The sequence below is a fragment of the Dendropsophus ebraccatus genome, chromosome 2 (assembly GCF_027789765.1).
Source record: "Dendropsophus ebraccatus isolate aDenEbr1 chromosome 2, aDenEbr1.pat, whole genome shotgun sequence".
Classification (NCBI taxonomy): domain Eukaryota; kingdom Metazoa; phylum Chordata; class Amphibia; order Anura; family Hylidae; genus Dendropsophus; species Dendropsophus ebraccatus.
The window spans coordinates 135818160-135839881 of record NC_091455.1 but is presented as its reverse complement, the minus strand read 5'-3'; the positions used below and the strand labels follow the sequence as shown (position 1 = coordinate 135839881).

The 21722-nt window shown below is 41.0% G+C and overlaps 1 protein-coding gene across 1 annotated transcript in view; it reads left to right on the top strand.

The window, feature by feature from the left end:
* Window positions 1-20911, top strand: part of CNTNAP2 (contactin associated protein 2) — a 1369824-nt gene extending 1348913 nt beyond the window's left edge. The window contains exons 22-24 of the mRNA XM_069958388.1: window positions 1050-1277; window positions 17649-17723; window positions 19915-20911. Coding sequence (XP_069814489.1) covers window positions 1050-1277; window positions 17649-17723; window positions 19915-20114 — 503 coding nt within the window. The 3' untranslated portion in view covers window positions 20115-20911. The remainder of the gene's footprint in view (window positions 1-1049; window positions 1278-17648; window positions 17724-19914) is intronic.
* The last annotated feature ends 811 nt before the right edge of the window (window positions 20912-21722 follow it).

Below are 21722 nucleotides of genomic sequence, written 5' to 3'. Positions count from 1 at the left end.
CTGTGCAATATGCAGACTTCAGTACATTCTCCCCATTTTACCTTTGTTTAAAGGGTTACTGCAAAAACATTTTTTTTACAAATTAACTGGTACTAGAAAGTTATCCAGATTTCTAAATTACTTCTATATAAAGAACTGAAGCCTTCCAGTACTTAGGTGTTGTGTGCTCTGCAGGAAGTTGAGTATTATTTCCAGTCTGACACTGTGCTGTCTGCTGCTAACCCAGTACAGAACTGTCGAGAGCAGTAGCAAATCTCCATAGAAAAACTCTACTGCTCTGGACAGTTCCTGACACAGGCCGGAGGTGGCAGTAGAGAGCAATGTGTCAGACCCTAGAAACTTTCTAACAGAAGATGATATAAAAAATAATAATAATTTCACTGGAGAACCCCTTTAAAGCTCAGTACTCATTTCCAGCTGTGGAAGTTTAATAAAAGTGGTGTATGGCTCCTAGCTTTGGCATGACAAACTGGTATTATATAGATTTCTTTTTTTTACTGCTATCACTTGGGAAAAGAGGCTGATTCCTGTCTGTGGTAAACCACTGATTTCTGCAAGGTCAGAAGGCATCATGCTTCAAAGGAGCCAGACCCAGATATCGACCACATTAGCAGCTTTTCACTTTCAAATGCCTTTGATCTGTTTAATTCTATGGAAAACACTCTTCAAAATTACATGCAAAGTGGTTATGATTTATTTGCTGAAAACTAACCTGTACCTCTTCACAATGTTCTTATAATTCTTATAATACCTAGAATAAGACCACAAAGATTGCCAAAGGACATATGGACTCACTTTCTTTAGTCTCTTTTCAGAAGCTCACCATTGTAAGAGCTGATTACTGAAGAAGAGGGTTGTTTTTATTTGGATGTTTACCAAATATACCTTTAACAGTGTTCCTGTTCTGTTATCTGCACCGCAATGCGGAAAATGGAGCTGCTCGCACATAGTTCTGTCTGCCTGACAAGATTGACCACTACTGAGATTCTCTCTACATCCTTTAAATTGCAATGACTTGCTAACTCATCAATTTTCTTTTGTGTCTCCAGAGACTGGGACTATAGACCAAGAGATCCAATCCTACAACACTCCAGGCTTCAGCGGCTGCCTATCCAGAGTACAGTTCAATCTTATAGCCCCTCTCAAGCTTGCGTTAAGGTCACGAAATAACTCCCAGGTGCAGGTGGTGGGTGAACTTGTGGAATCGAACTGTGGTGCATCCCCACTGACCATCCCTCAAATGGCATCTGACAACAATCCCTGGCATCAGAACTCAGGTACTGCATATATTTATACTGCTATTCATATAGGAAAATTAAATATAAAAAAAACAAACAGCTTGTATTCAGGGGTTTGACAAGAAGGGGTGCAGAGGTTTCAATTACACCTGGGCACAGGCGGTTAAGGGTCCCTTCTACTACCTCAGAGAACAGCAGTATTGCTGTATAAATGGGACAGGACAGTTGAGGGTGGGTTACTGGTACAGATTTTGCATAGGATCCAGAAACTTAAAGTTACAGCTCAGTTTGAAATGTATAATATATATATATATATATATATATATATATACATATATATATATATATATATATATATAATATTTTGTTACCTTTTTATGTTTTGAATTTCCCATATAAATGTGAACATATGGATACCATATGTTTCCCCCGAGACTTTTTGTTTAAATATTGTATAGTTATAGTTATATTGTATAGTTTTTTCTACTTGCAACTATAGTCTTGCATTATTATATTTATTTTTCAAGAATGTAATACATTAATGGACAACTCCTAACCCCAATAAATTTGGCAATCTATAAGTTGAATATCAGACTATAATTGCAGTTTATCGTCTGTACACTGAGCAGTAAGGCATATACACTTTTTTGTGTGTATATTATTTAGGCATGCTGTGACTGTTGACCCAGTATTTCAGTAATGCCCACCTATAATATTCCGTCTTGTTGTACATACTTTATGCCACTCATTGTGTGCACAAGGCCAGGTGTAAACACCGTTGCTGAATGCCATCACTAAGCCAGGTGCATTTTGGGAGATTTGCTAAATTCTACATATTAGCTATTATACTTTATGGATGCTTTGTCCACCTTTTCAATATTAAGTTTATAATGCAATTAAAAGTAATAGTGCTGGGCATGCACACCTTCTGTATATCATGTGAGTGTGAGAAGCACTTGTCTCACACTGTACAGTATAGTATATTTTACAAACATGTTGAAGGTCCTCTTGCTCTGGCAGGCTGAGTCTCTTGTATCAAGCTCCTCTCAGCCCTGTTAAATGCATAATAAATATAAGCTATAAATGTGTTCTGCAGGGGCGTAGCTAGGAATCACAGGGCCCCATAGCAAAAAAATTTAAGGGCCCCTCCCCTACACACAAGACTATATATATATATATATATATATATATATATATATATATATATATATATATAGGTTGTAGATAATTCAGAAGCACTCCACAAAACGAATAGTCTTGGTGCCAGCGGATCAGTCCCGACCAAGGGTAAGGTAAATATCCAGAATATAGTCCACAGCACTCGTTCTCAATGGAAAAAAGTGTGTAAATTTATTCCATCATATCAAAAATAGCAAAGTGCAGCACACAATATACCAAGTACGACGTTTCAGCGAACAGACTTCGCTTGAAGATGGCGAAGTCTGTTCGCTGAAACGTCGTACTTGGTATATTGTGTGCTGCACTTTGCTAATTTTGATATGATGGAATAAATTTACACACTTTTTTCATTGAGAACGAGTGCTGTGGACTATATTCTAGATATATATATATATATATAAAATCCAAAAATGTAGCGGCACATCCAATCGTGAATCAAGTGAAATTTATTTGCTCATAAAAAGTACAGCAACGTTTCAGTCCATACTATATGGACCTTTCTCAAGCCATAGTGAACACACTAGCACAGCAAAATCTTATATACATGTGTGAATAAATCAATAAAGTGACGACACAGACATCAATTAGTGAAAAAGACATGTTGAAAAACATATGTTACAAGTGAGTACTCACTTGTAACATATGTTTTTCAACATGTCTTTTTCACTAATTGATGTCTGTGTCGTCACTTTATTGATTTATTCACACATGTATATAAGATTTTGCTGTGCTAGTGTGTTCACTATGGCTTGAGAAAGGTCCATATAGTATGGACTGAAACATTGCTGTACTATTTATGAGCAAATAAATTTCACTTGATTCACGATTGGATGTGCCGCTACATTTTTGGATTTTATATTGTTCCGCCTTGATTCGGGCGGTGAAGAGCGGGCACCCTCCCTCACCTCTAGTGCCGTGGAATATTTTTGATTTCTATATATATATATATATATATATATATATATATATATATATATATATATATGCTCTGTGATGTTCCTGGCTGCAGCCACAAGAGCGACTGGCACAGCAAGCAGAGAGCCAATGGCTGCTTGCTATGACAGTCCACTTTTTTTACCTAAAAGGGCCCATTAGGAGCCCTCATGGTTAAATACTTAGATGCATGAGCAGACTACCTTCTGCTTAACCCCTTAATGTACTGTAGTGTGTAAGTGACGCAAAGTTCAGAAGGCAAAGAGATATCTGCTTTACTGCTCATGCCCTGATAACCCCTGACCTCTGCACGGAGCTCTGCACATTTTCCTTTCCTACTTCACAGCTGGAGAACAGAGGTTATCAGAGCAGTTAAGCAGATATCTGTCTTCTGCTTGTTAACCTTTTTTGTGTTGCAGCATGTAAGTAAACATTGGGTCACTTACACACTGCAGTACATAAGGGGTTAAGCGGAAGGACACACACTCTTACCTTCTCCCCCCCCGGGCCCCCCATCCTGTTCGGGCCCCATAGCAACTGCCTACCCTGCCTCTATGGTAGCTACGCCACTGGTGTTCTGCATATCACAGGGCCTGGCAGAGGCAGAGCATGGCATTTATTATTGTCATCATGCAGCCTGGATTTTGGTGAAAAAAGTGGGTGAATGAACATTAAATACTGGTCCTAGGATTAAGTAGTTAAACTTTTCCGTTACAGTACTTGGTGCTGTCACTCATCCTTTTTTACATACAATCCACATTCCAATGGGGGTACCACAGACTGAACCCCCTAAGTGGCATGCACCAGGATTTCCCCCCAAGGGTGCTGCTTCCACCTCCACAGACATTGATTTAGCTTTCAGAGATCTAGTGGATCAAAAATTTGTCCGATTTTTTATGTTTTTTTTTACTATAACAAATTCAGCCTTGACTGATCATTTCATACTTCAGATAAGAGGACTAACATTTTTATTAATAGTTTATTCACCACAACAAACATGATATGCTCTATTTGGCATTCTACCAGCTCGGCCATTTTTCTTTGTTAATTAGACACAAGACATTTTCACATCAACACACAGTCACATTTACATATTCTCTGGTTGGTAAAGCCTTTAAAATTGTCTCAGTATCCGTAGAAAGAATAACTCCAGAAATAACAACAACAATGACCTCAAAAATACCTGAAAAAAGCCTATAATCTAAAAACCACATGCAAAAATCACACAGATTTGCAAGTTAGTTTATAGTCTGTTTTCCAGGTAGTTGATACCCAGCTCTGATTAACATGGTCTGCTGTATTACCTTATAATTTAGTTACAAACACATAGATACAGTAGATGAAAGATATCTGGATAGCTGATCTCTTTTTTCTCATTGATTGCTAAAATGTAGTATCTTCCAGTTTTGTTTTTGTAGCAGTACAACTATAACATGTTAATGTTTATTGTCATATAAAATTATATAAAATACAAAGTTGACCTGAGATGATGCTTTCTATGTGTTGGACTGTGTCCACAAAGTAAATAGGACTCAATTACTTCCATTGGGCCAGAGAGATATATACCTATGTGCAGTCATTTGGGAAAAGGACAAGCCTTGAGGGAAATAATGAAGAAGTATGCTTAAAGTTCCACTGTCATATTTTTTTGGTGGGGGTAGAAATCAATAGTCCAGGTGATTTAAAAAAAATGTAATCGGTTTTATTAGGCAAATATGCCATTATCTGCATTCAAAAAGACTTTCCCCAGGTACCCCCCCCTCCCTCCTCTCTCTCATCCGCTGCTCATTATCAGGAAATCACATCTTGTTGCATCAGACGTGCCACTGTCTGTTCTATGGAGAGGGGAGGGGGGAGGAAGGAGGGAGATTAGTCGCAAGCATAGTGCAGAGAACAAAGGATTACATAGTGGGAACTGTGTGAAAGCTTGAATTCAGAGGAGCTGACCTCAGAAGAGATAACTCTTTGTTGTCCTGTTTTGGTGCTTCATCTCCCTCAACCCGTCCCCTCTCCATAGAGAACAATGAAGACAGGGGGGAGAGCTTTAAACTGCTTTTTCATGATAAAAATGCATTTTTTGGCTAATAAACCCAATTACAAAGCTTCTTAAAATTGCCTGTACTATTGATTTGTGCAGAAAAAAAATTAAATGACAGGTACTGTTTAAGGGTATAAACCCACACACCGTATATGCAGCGTATTTACTGCTGCGATACGCAGCAAACTCGCAGCAAAATCGCAGCAAAATCGCAGCAGATTAGATCTAAATAACTGAACACAGCATCAAATCTGTACCAACAAATCTGCTGCGTATTTGTTGCATATCTGCTGCATATACGGTGTGTGGGTTTATACCCTAAGGCAGTATTACATGGCACAATAATGAGAGGGGAGTGTGCACCAACCTGTGAGTTAAGATCTTGCTTTCCCTTCACGTCAGCACGTCAGCGTGCGGGGAGCACCAGGAGGGGGCTGCCTGGTTGATACTTAGATTATCTGGGTAGCCCATTGTAGTCAGTGGCAGTCTGCCGCCGCTCCTAGTATGCGGAGCAACGCAAAGCAGACCGTTTCTGACATGGTCAACATCTCTCAACATGTTGAAAGACCGCGGTCAGCCGTCATTGTGCACGTCCTAGTACACCAAACGATTATTGTCGTAATGGCTGGTATTCGGCCAGGTACGGCCATTAATCGCTTTGTGTAATTGGGCCTATAGTTTTTGCACACTTTGTGTCCACATCTACAGGATCCTGTGAATTCAGCACTGATCAATGTATAACTGATTTCTAACATCCATTGATAATAGAAGAACCTATACAAACTTGTATTACTTGCATAATAACAGTGTTACAAAGCATCAGCATTAGTGGGGGGTATAAATAGCCCTCAATTAATAGATGCCCATTGTGTAATGGGGAGGTAGGCTGCTTATCTGCTAAAGACTTGCCCAAGGCACACATTGATTGCTTGAATTACATTGAGGTCACAGAGAGACTCAAATGCACTTTGAGTAGATTTCATTGATAGATCATAGTGTGCAAGGCATTTTACTCAATTAGATTTACTAAGAAATTAGTTTTCTCAGAAAACTATTCCTTCTGTAGCAAGATTAAGATTAACTTAACCTTTTCCTGTAAGAGAGTAGTGTTGTTATTTTTATTCCATTTTGCTTAGTAGAATGTTGTGAGCTTACATAAAAAGAAACCCTAGTTCTTATGATCCCAAGATGATGAAAAACACACTGGCCCAGATTTGCTGGCCCTATTACATCAAGCAATTATGGGCTGTATTCGGCCGATTATACAGCCATTACAGCCGATAATTGCTTGGTGTAATAGCTACATATAAAAGGCAACGAACAGCCAACATGCACAATGTCATGTCGCTTCGTGTAATAGGAGCAGTGGTAGCAGACTGCCGCCATTCCCTGTGGGGTCTCCAGACGATCTTTAGATCCTCCTGCTGCCCCCCTGCTTTTACCTGCTAAACATGGACTCATTTTATAAACAATAATATGAAAACCCTAATTTCGCCAGCCCAGGTTAGTTTAATATATCCTTAGTAAAGGTCCCACCACATAAAGAGTATGAATCTGAAAAGGTGCTTAAAATTACATTTACTTCTTCAACTGGGCTTCATCTTTCATAGTAACCATTTTCCCACTTTCAACACATTTTCCCTCAGTACATAATGGTTTCCTTGAAGGAAGAAGGGAGATAGCTCAGAGCCCAGACCTTTTGGGTGTATGGAATCCAAATACTTAAAATGGGAGCTATTAGAAACAGTACATGAAATAAATTACAGCACATCAATAGTAGTTACTGTGGAAATAGGTATCTATGCATGATGTTTCTATGGAAACTTCAGCCATGACAATGGAAGTGACAAGAAAAATATCTAAATCTTTAGTAAACCTACATTTAATGCCATTTATAGCAATGACCTTAGATGCAGCATTGCCATAGAGACATTGGCCCTCATTTATATATAAATGCTTGACAGACATTCTTATTGTTGCCCATAGTAACCAATCTAGACAAAATTCCCAAAGGGCCCGTTCACTCTACAGAAATGGCGGCAAAATTTTGTTTGGGACTCCCCTTCACGGAGTTTGAATGGGATGGCTCACGTGCCTCCACTTTCGGCGTCCCTCCGCTCAAAGAATTGACACTACAATTCTGTAGTGTGTAGTAATACCGCAAAGCAGTTCATTAAATGAAACTTTAGCTTTGACTGATCTCCATGGACATCAAGGCCAGTTTGCTAGTTTCTAATTAATGAAGCCCAGTGTGCGCACTCAGATCCACTTATACACATCCACAAGTATTCAAAGGAATTGACCACTTTATAGTAAACTTGTGCAGTGTACAGTATTAGCAACTGTACTCACTGTATATACTGACAGCTGCTCCCTGTGTACCTCAGAACTAAAATCAGCCTCCCCTCCTCCAGGCTATTCTGCCCTGCTCTGTGGTGATTCTGTCCATAAGATGGCCGACATGGAGGAGCATGTGACCATGCCCCACCCCCAGTGTCTTCTATAGGTATATACAGACTCAGTGGTAGATACTGGGGGTGGAACATGGTCACATGCCCCTCCATGTTGACCATCTTATGGAAGGACTCACCACAGACCAGGGCAGCACAGTCTGGAGGAGGGGAGTCTGATTTTAGCTCTTATGGGTACACAGGAAACAGCTGTCAGTATATACAGTGAGTACAGTTACTAATACCTTACACTGAACTATTTTACTATAAAGTAGCCAACCCCTAGAACTACACAAGGTCTATATAGCAATTTTGCATCTAAGGTAATGAAGACGTGTTGTTATCAGAATTTTTTAAAATGTCGCAATAATAAAGGATCAAATCATTAAGGCGCAGTTCTCTAACCCAAGTAAGTCACAATTAACTGCCATATAAAACACAAATTCGCTCCATGATCTAGCTGCACAGCCAGGTTATCACCAGTAATAACTATTCTCTATAGATATGAGCACCTTAAAATCCTTTAACCAAGTGCTGGTTATAAAAATCCAATTTGTCTCAGAAGAACATAGCCAAGATTGCTGTGTAAACTGCATGGATTTAGGAAATGAAAATGATCTAAGGAAAATTACAGAAGGAAGGTTACAGAATAACAATGGGAACACTGTGATATTGTGGCTTTGATCCTGTAACTGAACCTCAGCATTTTTACTTATAGGTTTTTGTGTATGAAAATCCAAAGCAAATAATTAACAAAACAACAACTTAAATAAAAATCTGATGTTATCCACATATTGACTACTATAGCTGCCTATGATCTTGGGAATGCAAAAAAGATCACCTACTGTATTGATTTGGAATGACTATAAAACTAATTCCCTTTATGTGGGGTCATTGCTATAAATGGCATTAAATGTAGGTTAACCAAAGATTTAGACATATCTTGTCACTTCCATTGTCATGGCAGAAGTTTTTGCCTAGATTGGTTACTATGGGCAACAATGAGAATGTCTGTCAGCCATTTATATATAAATGAGGACCAATGTCTCTTTGGCAATGTTACATCTAAGGTAAAAGGGCAACAAATGCAACAAGTGTGAACACAACCTTATATATTAATTGTACCAAACAAAACGATGGATAACCTTTTGCACTAGTCAGAGATAACCAATGATGACTATATTTCTTTTTAAAGATTTCAGAATAACTTAGTTGTTGCTTGCATGCTCAAAGAGACTTAGTGTTTACCAGACCATCTAACTGCATATGTTATTTCCACAGTAGAAATGTTTTAGGCATTTAGTTACTTAGATACAGAAGTTACATTGTCCCTTGAGTGTTTTACAAGAGCTTTAAAATTAGTATGCTGTGCGTTAGCATGAGTAAATAAGGAAGCCTTAGGCTATGTTCACATATAAAAGCTACCCCATGCTTGTGGTATACATCGGAAAACTAGCTGACCAGACAGAATGCCACCATATATAAAGGACATCTATGCCAGACCCATTGATTTAAAAAAAAAAAAACTGAACGCGACCTAAGGGTGGGTTCACACATAACTTATCCGCAGTGGATTTCACAATGCAAGTTTGAAGCAAAATCCGCTGCTGATCCCTTCACTGTCACTTTCTATACGATTATATACTCGCAAATGAATAGTCATCCCACTGCGTAAAGTCAGCCCCCTTAACCCCCATTTCTGGAGACTTCACTTACAAAAAGATATGTATAAAAAGAAAAGGTCCGAAAACGGGCTACAAAATTGGTAGATGAAATCAGGAAAGACTCAAGGATTTAAAGGAGAACTCTGGGGATAATCATAATTTACCAAGGGGCAGGAGACAGGGGTGGGGGGATGGGTGGGGATTATAAACAAGCACTATTAACCTCTCCCTCTGCCTCCACAGCGCCACATCACTGGCTTCGGGACCCTCGTCAGAACTCATTTTCATCCAAGTTACTATGTCATCACGGCACAGGTGAAAATACCTGACCTGGCTGATGGATTGCCTGCTCAGTCAATCAGTGACTGCAGCAGTGTCCCTTCCTAGTCACTGACTGGCTGAGTTGGCAAATCCATCAGTTGAGACGAGCTTGTTTATTATGTTTCTCTCTGCTCCTGCCTCCTGAAAAATTATGATTTTCTCCAGATTTCTCCTTTAAAGTATAACTGTCATGTTTTTTTTATTGCAGAAATCAGTAGTATAAGCGATTTTAAGAAACTCTGTAATAGGTTTCATCAGCCAAAAAAGCCTCCTTCTGTACTCAAGAAGCAATCTCCCAGCCTCCCCCCTGACTTCTTATCTGTGCATTATCAGGCAAACACGTCTTCATTACAGAGAAGCCAGTAAAGACGGGCTCTGCTCTCTCCATTGTAAGCCTATGAAGGGGGGATGGGCTGAAGGAGATGAGGGAGCAGGAAGAGGTGACATGAAGGTCAGCTGTTTGTAGACTCTCTGGGCACCTAAAACGCTAAATTCAGGTGTCAGAAAGGTCAGTGCTTATCTATGAACTTACTGAGAGAAGATTGCAGGGTGTTGTGCTGTGCAGGACTGCTCCGTGCTCAGTCACTCCTAACAGCCCCTCCCCTCTCCATAGCCACATAATGGACACAGAAATCCTGCTTCATCTGATGTGAGGGGGGGAGGCTGGGAGATTGCTTTTTCAGTACAGAAGGAAACTCTTTTGGTTTATAAAACCTATTACAGAGTTTCTTAACCCCTTAGTGACCGCCGATACGGCTTTCTACGGCGGTCACTAATGGTCCTTATTCTGCTGCCATCAGCTTTTTACGGCGATGGCAGAGAATAAGGCTGCGGGGCCGGGACGGCCCCCACCCCATCCCCCCGGCTACCGGAGGTAGCTGAGGGGTTGGGGCAGTGTGTGAGGTCCGTCCCGGACCCCCCCCCCCTTACCGACGATCGCCGCTATTAACGTTATAGCGGCGGCCGTCGGTAAAGGGGATTACCTGTGCCCCCGCCGCCTTTCATCTCCCCCCGCCGTGAATCTACGGCGGGGGGAGATGAAATAAGTGTATATCAGACCCCAGATCAGACCCCCCTAGTGCCCCGATAACTAACCCCCCTCCCCCGGCGGCCATCATTTCCAAGATGGCCGCCGCCATCGCTGTGAACCGACTAACGTCGGTTCACAGCGATTAAAAAGTTAAAATGAATGAAAGCCCCATGCTCTCCGCCACCGGAGGTAGCGGAGAGCATGGGGCAGTCATCGGGGACCCCCCTGTGGGGTCCCGGTACAAGCGATCAGCGGTATATACTATATACCGCTGATCGCTTGTGCCTTGTGCTCCCGACACTTTTTATCCCCTGTCACCATAAATGATTGGTGACAGGGGATAAAAAGTGATGTCCCCCCACCCCCCAAGTCGCCCCCCACCCCCCCTGTCACCCCCGTCCCCCAGTCACCCCCCCCCCCTTCCCCATATACGTTACCTGCTCCTGGAGCTCCTTCCTCCTCGACGTCCTGGCTGGTTATGAAGTGCGCATGCGCTTCACAACCAGCCAACTCAGAAAATTTAAAGTGACAGAGACCAATTTGGTCTCTGTCACTGAACTATGATTACTGAGATAGAAAATATCACAGTAATCATAGTAATACAGTGAAAATGAATGTATAAAGTACAAAAAGTGACAAACATACAAAAAAATAAAACACACACTTTTTATTATAGTAATAATTGCAGTTTACTCCCAAATTACCCCTAACCCCTCCCCAGATTACCCGTAACCACCGCACGTTGCCCGTAACCACCGCACGTTGCCCGTAACCACCGCACGTTGCCCGTAACCACCGCAAATTGCCAGTGACCCCCTCCAGATTGCCCGTAACCACCCCAAATTACATGTACCCACCCCAGATTACCTATAGGCACTTCAGTTTATCAGTAACAATCCCAGATTGTCTGTAACCCTTCCAGGTTGCACATAACCCCCCCAGGTTCCCCGTAATCATGCCAGATTACATGTAACCCCCCCCCCCCAGATTGCACGTAACCACCGCGCGTTGCCTCTGACCACGCCACGATGCCTCTGACCACGCCACGATGCCTCTGACCACGCCACGATGCCTCTGACCACGCCACGATGCCTCTGACCACGCCACTATGCCTCTGACCACGCCACGATGCCTCTGACCACGCCACTATGCCTCTGACCACGCCACGATGCCTCTGACCACCGCACGTCGCCTCTGACCACCACACGTCGCCTCTGACCACCACACGTCGCCTCTGACCACCACACGTCGCCTCTGACCACCCCAAATTGCCAATGACCCCCTCCAGATTGCGGTGCCCATGTCAGATTACAGGTACCCACCCCAGATTGCCTATAAGAACTTCAGTTTATCCATAACCACCCCACATTGCCCGTAACCACCCCACGTTGCCCGTAACCACCCCAGATTGTCTGTAAGCACTGCAGGTTGCGCGTAACCACCCCACATTGCCCGTATCCACCTCAGATTGTCTGTAAGCACTGCAGGTTGCCCGTAACCAGCCCACGTTGCCTGTAACCACCCCAGATTGTCTGTAAGCATTGCAGGTTGCCCGTAACCACCCCACGTTGCCCGTATCCACCCCAGATTGTCTGTAAGCACTGCAGGTTGCCCGTAACCACCCCACGTTTCCCGTAACCATCCCAGATTGTCTGTAAGCAAAGCAGGTTGCCCGTAACCAGCCCACGTTGCCCGTTACCAGCCCACGTTGCCCGTAACCAGCCCACGTTGCCCGTAACCAGCCCACGTTGCCTGTAACCAGCCCACGTTGCCTGTAACCAGCCCACGTTGCCTGTAACCACCCCACGTTGCCGTAACCACAGCAGGTTGCCCGTGACCACCACACGTTGCCCATAACCACCACACGTTGCCCGTAACCACCCCGCGTTGCCTGTAACCACCCCACGTTGCCTGTAACCACAGCAGGTTGCCCGTGATCACCCCATGTTGTCCGTAACCACCCCAGATTACCTGTAACCACCTCAGGTTGCCCATAACCACCCCTGGTTGCCCGTAACCACCCCACATTACCTGTAATCTCATTTTTTTTACTTTATTTTAGTAACTGCGCTATTCTAATAACCATTACTAGCTGCGGTTTTGCTCCTGTAAATTGGCGCTCCTTCCCTTCTGAGCCCTGCTGTGTGCCCATACAGTGGTTTATGCCCACATATGAGGTACCGTTTTACTCAGGAGAACCTGCGTTACAGATTTTGGGGTGAATTTTCTCTCCTGTTCCTCGTCAAATTGAGAAATTTCAAACTAAACCAACATATTATTGGAAAAATTCGAGTTTTTCATTTTTACTGGCCAATTTTGAATACTTTCCTCTAATACCTGTGGGGTAAAAATGGTCACCACACACCAAGATGAATTCTTTGAGGGGTGCTCTTTCCAAAATGTGGTGACTTTTGGGGGGAATCTATTCTGCTGACACTACAGGGGCTCAGCAAACGCACCTGGCGCTCAGAAACTTCTTCAGAAAAATCTGCACTGAAAATGCTAATTGGCGCTCCTTCCCTTCTGAGCCCGGCTGTGTGCCCATGCAGTGGTTTATGCCCACATATGGGGTACCGTTGTACTCAGGAGAACCTGCTTTACATATATTGGGGTGACATTTCTCTCCTGTTCCTCGTGAAATTGAGAAATTTCAAACTAAAGGAACATATTATTGGAAAAATTCGAGTTTCTCATTTTTACTGTCTACTTTTGAATACTTTCCTCAAATACCTGTGGGGTCAAAATGCTCACCACACCCCAAAATAAATTCTATGAGGGGTGCACTTTCCAAAATGGAGTGACTTATTGGGAGATTTTACTCTGCGGACACTACAGGGGCACTGCAAACGCACCTGGCGCTCGGAAACTTCTTCAGCAAAATCTGCATTGAAAAAGCTAATTGGCGCTCCTTCCCTTTTGAGCCCTCCTGTGTGCCCATACAGTGGTTTACGCCCACATATGGGGTACCATTGTACTCAGGAGAACCTGCGTTACAAATTTTGTGGTACTTTTTTCCTCTTGTTCCTCGTGAAATTGAGAAATTTCAAACTAAAAGAACATAATATTGGAAAAATTTGAGTTTTTCATTTTTACTGTCTACTTTTGAATACTTTCCTCTAATACCTGTGGGGTCAAAATGGTCACCACACACCAAGATGAATACTTTGAGGGGTGCACTTTCCAAAATGGAGTGACTTATGGCGAGATTTTACTCCGCTGGCAATACAGGGGCACTGCAAACGCACCTGGCGCTCGGAAACTTCTGCAGCAAAATCTGCATTGAAAAAGCTAATTGGCGCTCCTTCCCTTCTGAGCCCTCCTGTGTGCCCATGCAGTGGTTTATGCCCACATATGGGGTACCATTGTACTCAGGAGAACCTGCGTTACAAATTTTGGGGTACTTTTTTCCTCTTGTTCCTCGTGAAATTGAGAAATTTCAAACTAAACGAACATATTATTGGAAGAATTCGAGTTTTTCATTTTTACTGTCTTCTTTTGAATACTTTCCTGTAATACCTGTGGGGTCAAAATGGTCACCACACACCAAGATGAATTCTTTGAGGGGTGTACTTTCCAAAATGGGGTGACTTATGGGGGGTTTTCTCTCTGCTGACACTACAGGGGCACTACAAACGCACCTGGCGCTCAGAAACTTCTTCAGCAAAATCTGCATTGGAAAAGCTAATTGGCGCTCCCTTCCTTCTGAGCCCTGCTGTGTGCCCATACAGTGGTTTACGCCCACATATGGGGTACCGTTGTACTCAAGAGAATCTGCTTTATAAATTTTGGGGTGCTTTTTGTCTCATATTCCTTTTGAAAATGAGAAACTTTAATCTAAATGTATATATTATTGGAAAATTTAAATTTTCAATTTTTTTACTGCCTAATTGTGAATACTTTCCTCCAGCCCCTGTAGGGTTAAAATGCTCATTATACCCCTAGATTAATTCTTTAAGGTGTGTAGTTTCCAAAATGGGGTCACTTATGGGGGTTTTCAGGATACCAGACTTCTAAATCCATTTAAAAAAAGAACTGGTCCCTAAAAAAATCAGTTTCACGAAAATGTGATAATTTGCTGATAAATTTCTAAGCCCCATAACACCCTAAAAAAGTAAAATATGTTTACCAAATTATGCCAGAATAAAGAAGACATATTGGTAATGTGACTTAGTAACTAATTTATGTGCTACGACTTTCTTTTTTTAGAAGCAGAGAATTTCAAAGTTCATAAAATGCAAATTTTTTTAATTTTTCATGATATTTTGATGTTTTTCACAAAAAACACACAAAGTAGTGACCAAATTTTGCCACTAACATAAAGTGCCATATGTCACGAAAAAACAATCTCAGAATCGCTAGCATACGTTAAAGCATCACTGAGCTATAAGAGCATAAAGTGAGACAGGTCAGATTTTGAAAAATTAGCCTGGTCATTAAGGCCCAAACTAGCTGCAGCACGAAGGGGTTAAAATCACTTGTACTGTTGATATTGTTTTCAGAAAAATGACCCTGAAATGACAGTTACGCTTTAAAGTTTCACTGTCGCTATAACGTTCGAAATCTAAATCAACAGTAGATGTGATACATAGCAAGTTTGCAAAATACAGTCATTATTTTCTTTGTTTGTTATTATGTTGTAAAACAAAGCTGTACTTACCAGAAATTTAGGTCCAGTCTTCCAAAGGCAGATTTTTTTGTTGAAAAAAACCAGACTAAACACAGGAATTCCAGCTAGTACAGAGAGTCACATTGTGTCCATCAATTACATGACTCATTGTGTCCATCAGTCACATGACTGCCTTCTCTCTGTCAGCGCTCAGATGGCCTGGGATACACAGGACTTCCTGTTTTCTGACTGTTTTCCATGATAACAAAAAAAATTATGAATGTAAATTACTTGCTTGCTTTATATCACATCTACTGTTGATTTAGATTTTAAAAGTTATAACGACAGTGACACTTTAAATCTGTAGTCTGGCCGAAAGAGGAGAAAGGGGGGGACATGACTGAAACCTTTACATACTGTATGTTTAAGGACTAAATAAGGTTCAAGAGGGAAGCCTTTTTAATAAAAAGAAAATGAACACAAGAACAAGGGGCCACAATCTGAGAGTAGTTGTGGAAAAGATCAGAAGCAACATGAGGAAATAATACTATACTGAAAGAGCAGTAGATGCTTTGAACAAACATCCAGCAGATGTGGTTGTTATCTACAGGAACTGAAATTAAACCTACCTGGAATAAACATATACTGTATTTAATTTATCCTAAGATAATAATTAGGTAAATACTATAAGGGCAGACTAGATTGATTAGGTTGTCTTCTTCTGCCAACAATCTTCTATGTTTCCATAAAAGTGTAGGGAGGGATAGCCCCCCCCCCACTAGGTAGGTCCCTCCAATAGATAGACAGATGCCCCTGTAGGTAATTACCCCCCTTAGGTAGGTCCCCCCAGTAGTTAGTCTTCCTCATCTGGTAGGTGCCCTCTTAGTAGTATGAAATCATATGAAATTTCCTTCAGTAGCCAGGTTCCCCCATAGTTAATTGTTTTCTGTTACCCAGATCCCCCCTGTAGGTAACATAGGTAGTAGCCAAGTTACTCCCTGTAAGTAGTATCCCCAGTAGTATCTCTTCCTTCCCCACTCTAGCAGAGAGCACAGCAGTGATGTCACTAGGTCTACCTCTGCTGGAGTGAAAAAGACAGAGATGCTCCTGGCAGCATTAAACTGCAAGGGAGTCCTACGGCTCTTACAGTTAACCTGAGTGCTGTGAGCCATAGTCATAGATATCATAGATATGCAGTGTTGTGGCTGCAGCGTGGGTGTGGGGTTACTTGGGCACTTGTCCCGGTGGCCAGGAGTGGTGTTGGAACCCACCCCTGTAAAAACGGGCACTGTGCTTAAGGTTTGGATAACCCAAGTGCGAACAGGTTTATAGGTGCAGGTGCAAAAGAATAGACCAGAGTCCAGTGACTTTCCCAGGTTAACTTGGTTTACCGATAAGAACTTCAGTGCAATACATGATAAATACACTCTTGGTAACTGTACAGTAGAAGAAGAAGATTCTCGTACTCACAAAAAGAGTCACTAGTCTGACCACCTTTTGCCCTATATATCCTTGGCGTGGACAAGGTTTTCCTCAGAGAACATCACTCCCTCCTTAGATCGCTAGCAGTGCATTCTAGCGGTAGTCACTAACACAGGAGGAATCTTTCTGGCTCTGTGGTGTCTCATTTCCTCTCTGACTCTTCTGACATCTCTAGTCAGCACCACAGGCAGTTGCACCCATTTTATGCTGCCATCATATAACTACTATAGAAGCCTGTCATAGGCAGGAAGCAAAAGAAGAAAAGCAGGAGTTCACAAGTTTAAAAGCATATTGTGAAGGGTCTTTAAACCCCTACCCGGAGTTGTGATTAGTTAAACCATCGGACAGATTCCGTGTTTGCTGCAGATTTCATGCTGTGTAAATCAATGTGGATAAATGACCAAACACGGCACAAAATCTGCAGGCTCAAATCTGCCACAAACATGGGACCTGTGAATGTACCCTTAGGCTGGGTTCGCACTGTAAAATGAAGACAAAAAAATGGCATTAAAAAGCTGCTCATTATTTTCTAATCTGAAAATACATTCTATAAAAGTCTATGGAAAAGTGACTGTCAGTACACACATTGTATAAAACAAGGCTGTAATTCCATTTTCTATACATGTCAGCTAAATATTTGATAAGAATTAATCACATCTGTATATTGACCTTTTATAAATACTGTATTTTTATTTTACTCATAACAGAAAGTGCTAATTTCCCAAACAATGAAGGACAAGCCATCACAGATGGGGTCAACAGGAATTCTGCTATTATTGGAGGTAAGATAACATATGCTTTTCATGATTAGATTAGTGAAAGAATCAGCACATAGACTTTTATTAAAGATTATGCAAACCTTTGAGTGCATTTTTTTCATTCTTTTCATTTGTAGTTATGGTACAAAAACAACAGTCTTTATCATAAAAGGTGATTTATTAAATTGTACACAGCCTGCTACTGTGTCCTGTTCGTGGAGTCCATCAGAGACTCATTTTTTGATACGTAAAGAAAAGAAAGAAATCCAATCATAGCCTAACACAGCCTTAGAGTATACCATCGTTGACTGTCATATAAAAATAAATTATTTCATAGAGCCATTTTAAATGTTGTGATCAATGTTGAGACCCCAACCAATCTCTATAAATAGTGGAAAGAAGCACTTAGCTAAGCTTTTTTATAAAGCCTATCGTCTACAGCGGGGAAAAGAGGTAGGGAGAGAGGCATTTGGCTGACCCCTGCTCCCCATTCATTTTAAAAAATCAGTTCGGGGGGCTTGGAATCTAGACCCCGACAAATCATGGTCTATATAGATATGGTGACAATGACAGTGGTGTTTTAAATCGTAGCCTTGTCCAAATATCTTGTACATGTTCCATTTGTTAGCCACAATGTAAAAAGGGCAGTATTCTCTAATATAATATTAATGTTCCAGATTATAACATATTTTACAATATTGTGGGGCCAAGCACAGAGAAATAAAACTATTATTTATTGTCAAAGCTCCCTTGATACCAGAGTGCTGTAAGGGTTAATAGACAGAACATAACAAAATCAGCAAACAAATTACATGAATAAAGTAAATGACAGGCTGGTACATCGGGATAGAGGGTCCTGCCTGTGAGGGCTTATAATCTACAAAGTAAGGGGAAGGAGGCAGTAAGTGAGGAGGGCAGCTGGTCAAAGTGTGGTACAGAGTTATTGTAGGTTGTAACCTTGTTTAAAGATAAAATATATAAATATAAATATATATATATGTAATTGATACTACTTTTTTGCTGATGGAAAAGCAACAGTGACATCATCTGGAAGTATAAAGTACTGCCTTGTAATGCACAGACGTCTTTATCAGCAGTTCCTTGTAGCAGTCCCAATATATAAATATATATATATATTATATATATATATACATAAAGTGTGCAAAATGATTTGTATTGTCTGACTTGACAAAAGCATTAGATCAAAGGCAAGACACTTTAAATAAAAAAATAATTTTAGAGTGCAGTCAACAAGGTGTCTGGCATCCACAATTACCCCATTGTGGAGTGCCCAGCATAGGTCTGAAAGGGTGTCTACCTGTCAGACAACCACCTAAATACTGCAATTGTTGTTCATAGCTGCATTTAGTGTGTTACATTACCACCATCAACAGCATCGAGGATTTCGGCCCTTAGTAGCTCCTGAGCCTGCTTCATAACATGAAATGCAAATATGATTGAGTAGAAAAGCTATAATGTCAAAGTTGAAAGGATATTTTGTGAAGCAATTATAATCTTTTTCCTGCCTGCCTAAAACAACTCTAAGGCTTATATATGTGTATACTCATCTGGGACACTTTTTTTTTTTTGCGGATCCAAAGGATATGCCGTAAGTGTCGCCAGTGCAGGGATGCCAATGCCGCGGTCCCTTTTCTGAACCTGTGCATAGAGAGTTAACGGGAAGGTGGGCACAACCTAATACACTAAAGAGTATAAAGAGGGTGCTACAACATGCCAAAATTTCCAATATATACAAAGCAAACAGAGAGGGCACGTATAGAAGACTGTGCACACCTAAACATGAGACAAGTACAAAGTTAAAAGCAGTTAAAACATGCTCAGCAACACCCTTCTTGTGCATTGCGCCAGTCTATTCCCAAGCATCGGCCAGGCATGAAGCACTAGGGGTGGGCTCGCCGGCCCCCAGTGTGACAATCTCCCCTCATCTCTGTGACGCGGCTCTATTGTAGTACATTTGCTTAAAATGGTTTTCTGGGACTTTATAATTGATGATATTATATGTGATATACTGTACATATCATGATACAATATTATAATGTCACACTGCGTGTGGAGATCAGTGGGACATAAGTATGTTATTCAATTTAAGAAAAATTGTAGGTAAAATAATTGTTAAATATTTTGTTGCACGATTTGCTTCACAATATTAGCTCTATATATTCTAAGCATCTTTGTTGCCTTTCTTTTCCTTCAGGTATCATAGCAGTGGTGATCTTCACCATTCTTTGCACCTTGGTGTTTTTGATACGCTACATGTTCCGTCACAAGGGCACCTACCACACCAATGAAGCCAAGGGAGCCGAATCTGCTGACAACGCTGATGCAGCCATTATAAACAATGACCCCAACTTTACGGAGACGATTGATGAAAGTAAAAAGGAATGGCTTATCTAAGCGTGTTCAATGTCATCACAGTGGGTTCTGGTGTGTTGCTAGGGACTGTGTCTTGCCAGTGCTTGGCTTCGGATCTCTTCGTGCAGGATCAGCACAACCAGGAGGCCCTGAAGGGTCACACAATACACTGGCAAAAGTACAAATCATAAACTTTGAAAGTAATTTTTAGTTACGTCTACAGTTGGGTTTTGCTCCTTCTGTATTTCCCTGTCTATGAAAAAGAACACAATTTCAGCTTTTAGAGTTTCAGCATTGGTTTGGGTTTGTCAGTAATATCTGTATTTTTTTTTGTGTGTGTATAGAGGCAATCTAATAACTAAGCAATGTTAAGGGGCCGGTTTTCTAAAATTTTATAAGCCCTGAGATTATTTAAGAAGAAAACATATATACACAACTGATTATATGTAAACCTATGCAAGTGTTTATATATAATCCCGCAGACAAAACATGAAATTGTTCTAAAACTCATTGACTTCCTTTCTCCTTTATATTATAAAATACTTTTCATTGCATGCATAGGCACTGCAGTTACTCAGAATGGTTCGAGGTGGAGCATCACCATGCCAGTAAAGAATGTATTTGCCATTTTTTAGAGATTGTTGCTATACTATAACACGCACTGGGATAGATAACCTGTGACATTGGCACGCTGACCAATCCAGGACTTGGGTCAGTGACCACTGTACATCCACAAGTTGCCTAACCCTGGAATAATGGGATATCTTGGTGTATCAAAAAATCTGAATGGTATACATTGCAAAAGAAAAATATACTAAATATATTGCACCTTTTTCTGATACTGTGGCTTGTGTTTTGTTTGATCTAGTGCATCTTTAAGATACCACACACTAAATACATAATATAATTTCAGTATCTTAGTCAACTTGAACATTTAGGCTTCTTCCAGGTTAGGTTTTTCAGTTAGACCTAAAAAAAAACACTTGTCCTAGAGATGGGGCCCATAAATCATAGGATGACGCGTACAGGCAATGATACCATACAGACTGGTTTCATTGATAGGATCAAGGACAAGGCATTTCAAGGGTTGTTACCCTCTTCAGCATGTGTTTGGGCCGGGAATGTACTGAGACTTCCACCACTTTTTCCCGGCTGAGGCAAGCCCACCACAACATCTTCTACTGATCAAAGAGAAGCAAAGATCAAACTACAGTATACTGAAATTATGTTCCTTATTTCTAAAAGGATAGGGTATTTTGACATCCAACTGCCTGAACCTTCTCTTTCTGACATCTGCCCTCATATACATTAGATGATGGGCTTGTCCTGTCAAAATCAGCAGGTTCAGTCTACATTAGTGTTTATGGCTAGTTTTAGTTCTGCTTATAACTAACAGATTAAATAAAATCAAGTCTACACAATCCATTGTAAGCTAAACCAGAATTACATATTATCTACACTGTTAAAAAAAAGATAATGTGTTGATACTGGCACATTTTCTCAGTGGTGTTCCAGTCTCTCCCCAGTATATTGTGTTCTGTATTCTTTAAGACAGTAATAAAACAATGACAGACAGAAGCTAACTTTGTTTTCCAACAGATTTTCTGCTCTATTAACAAATAAGATGCGTGGAATATCAGTCTGTAGTCC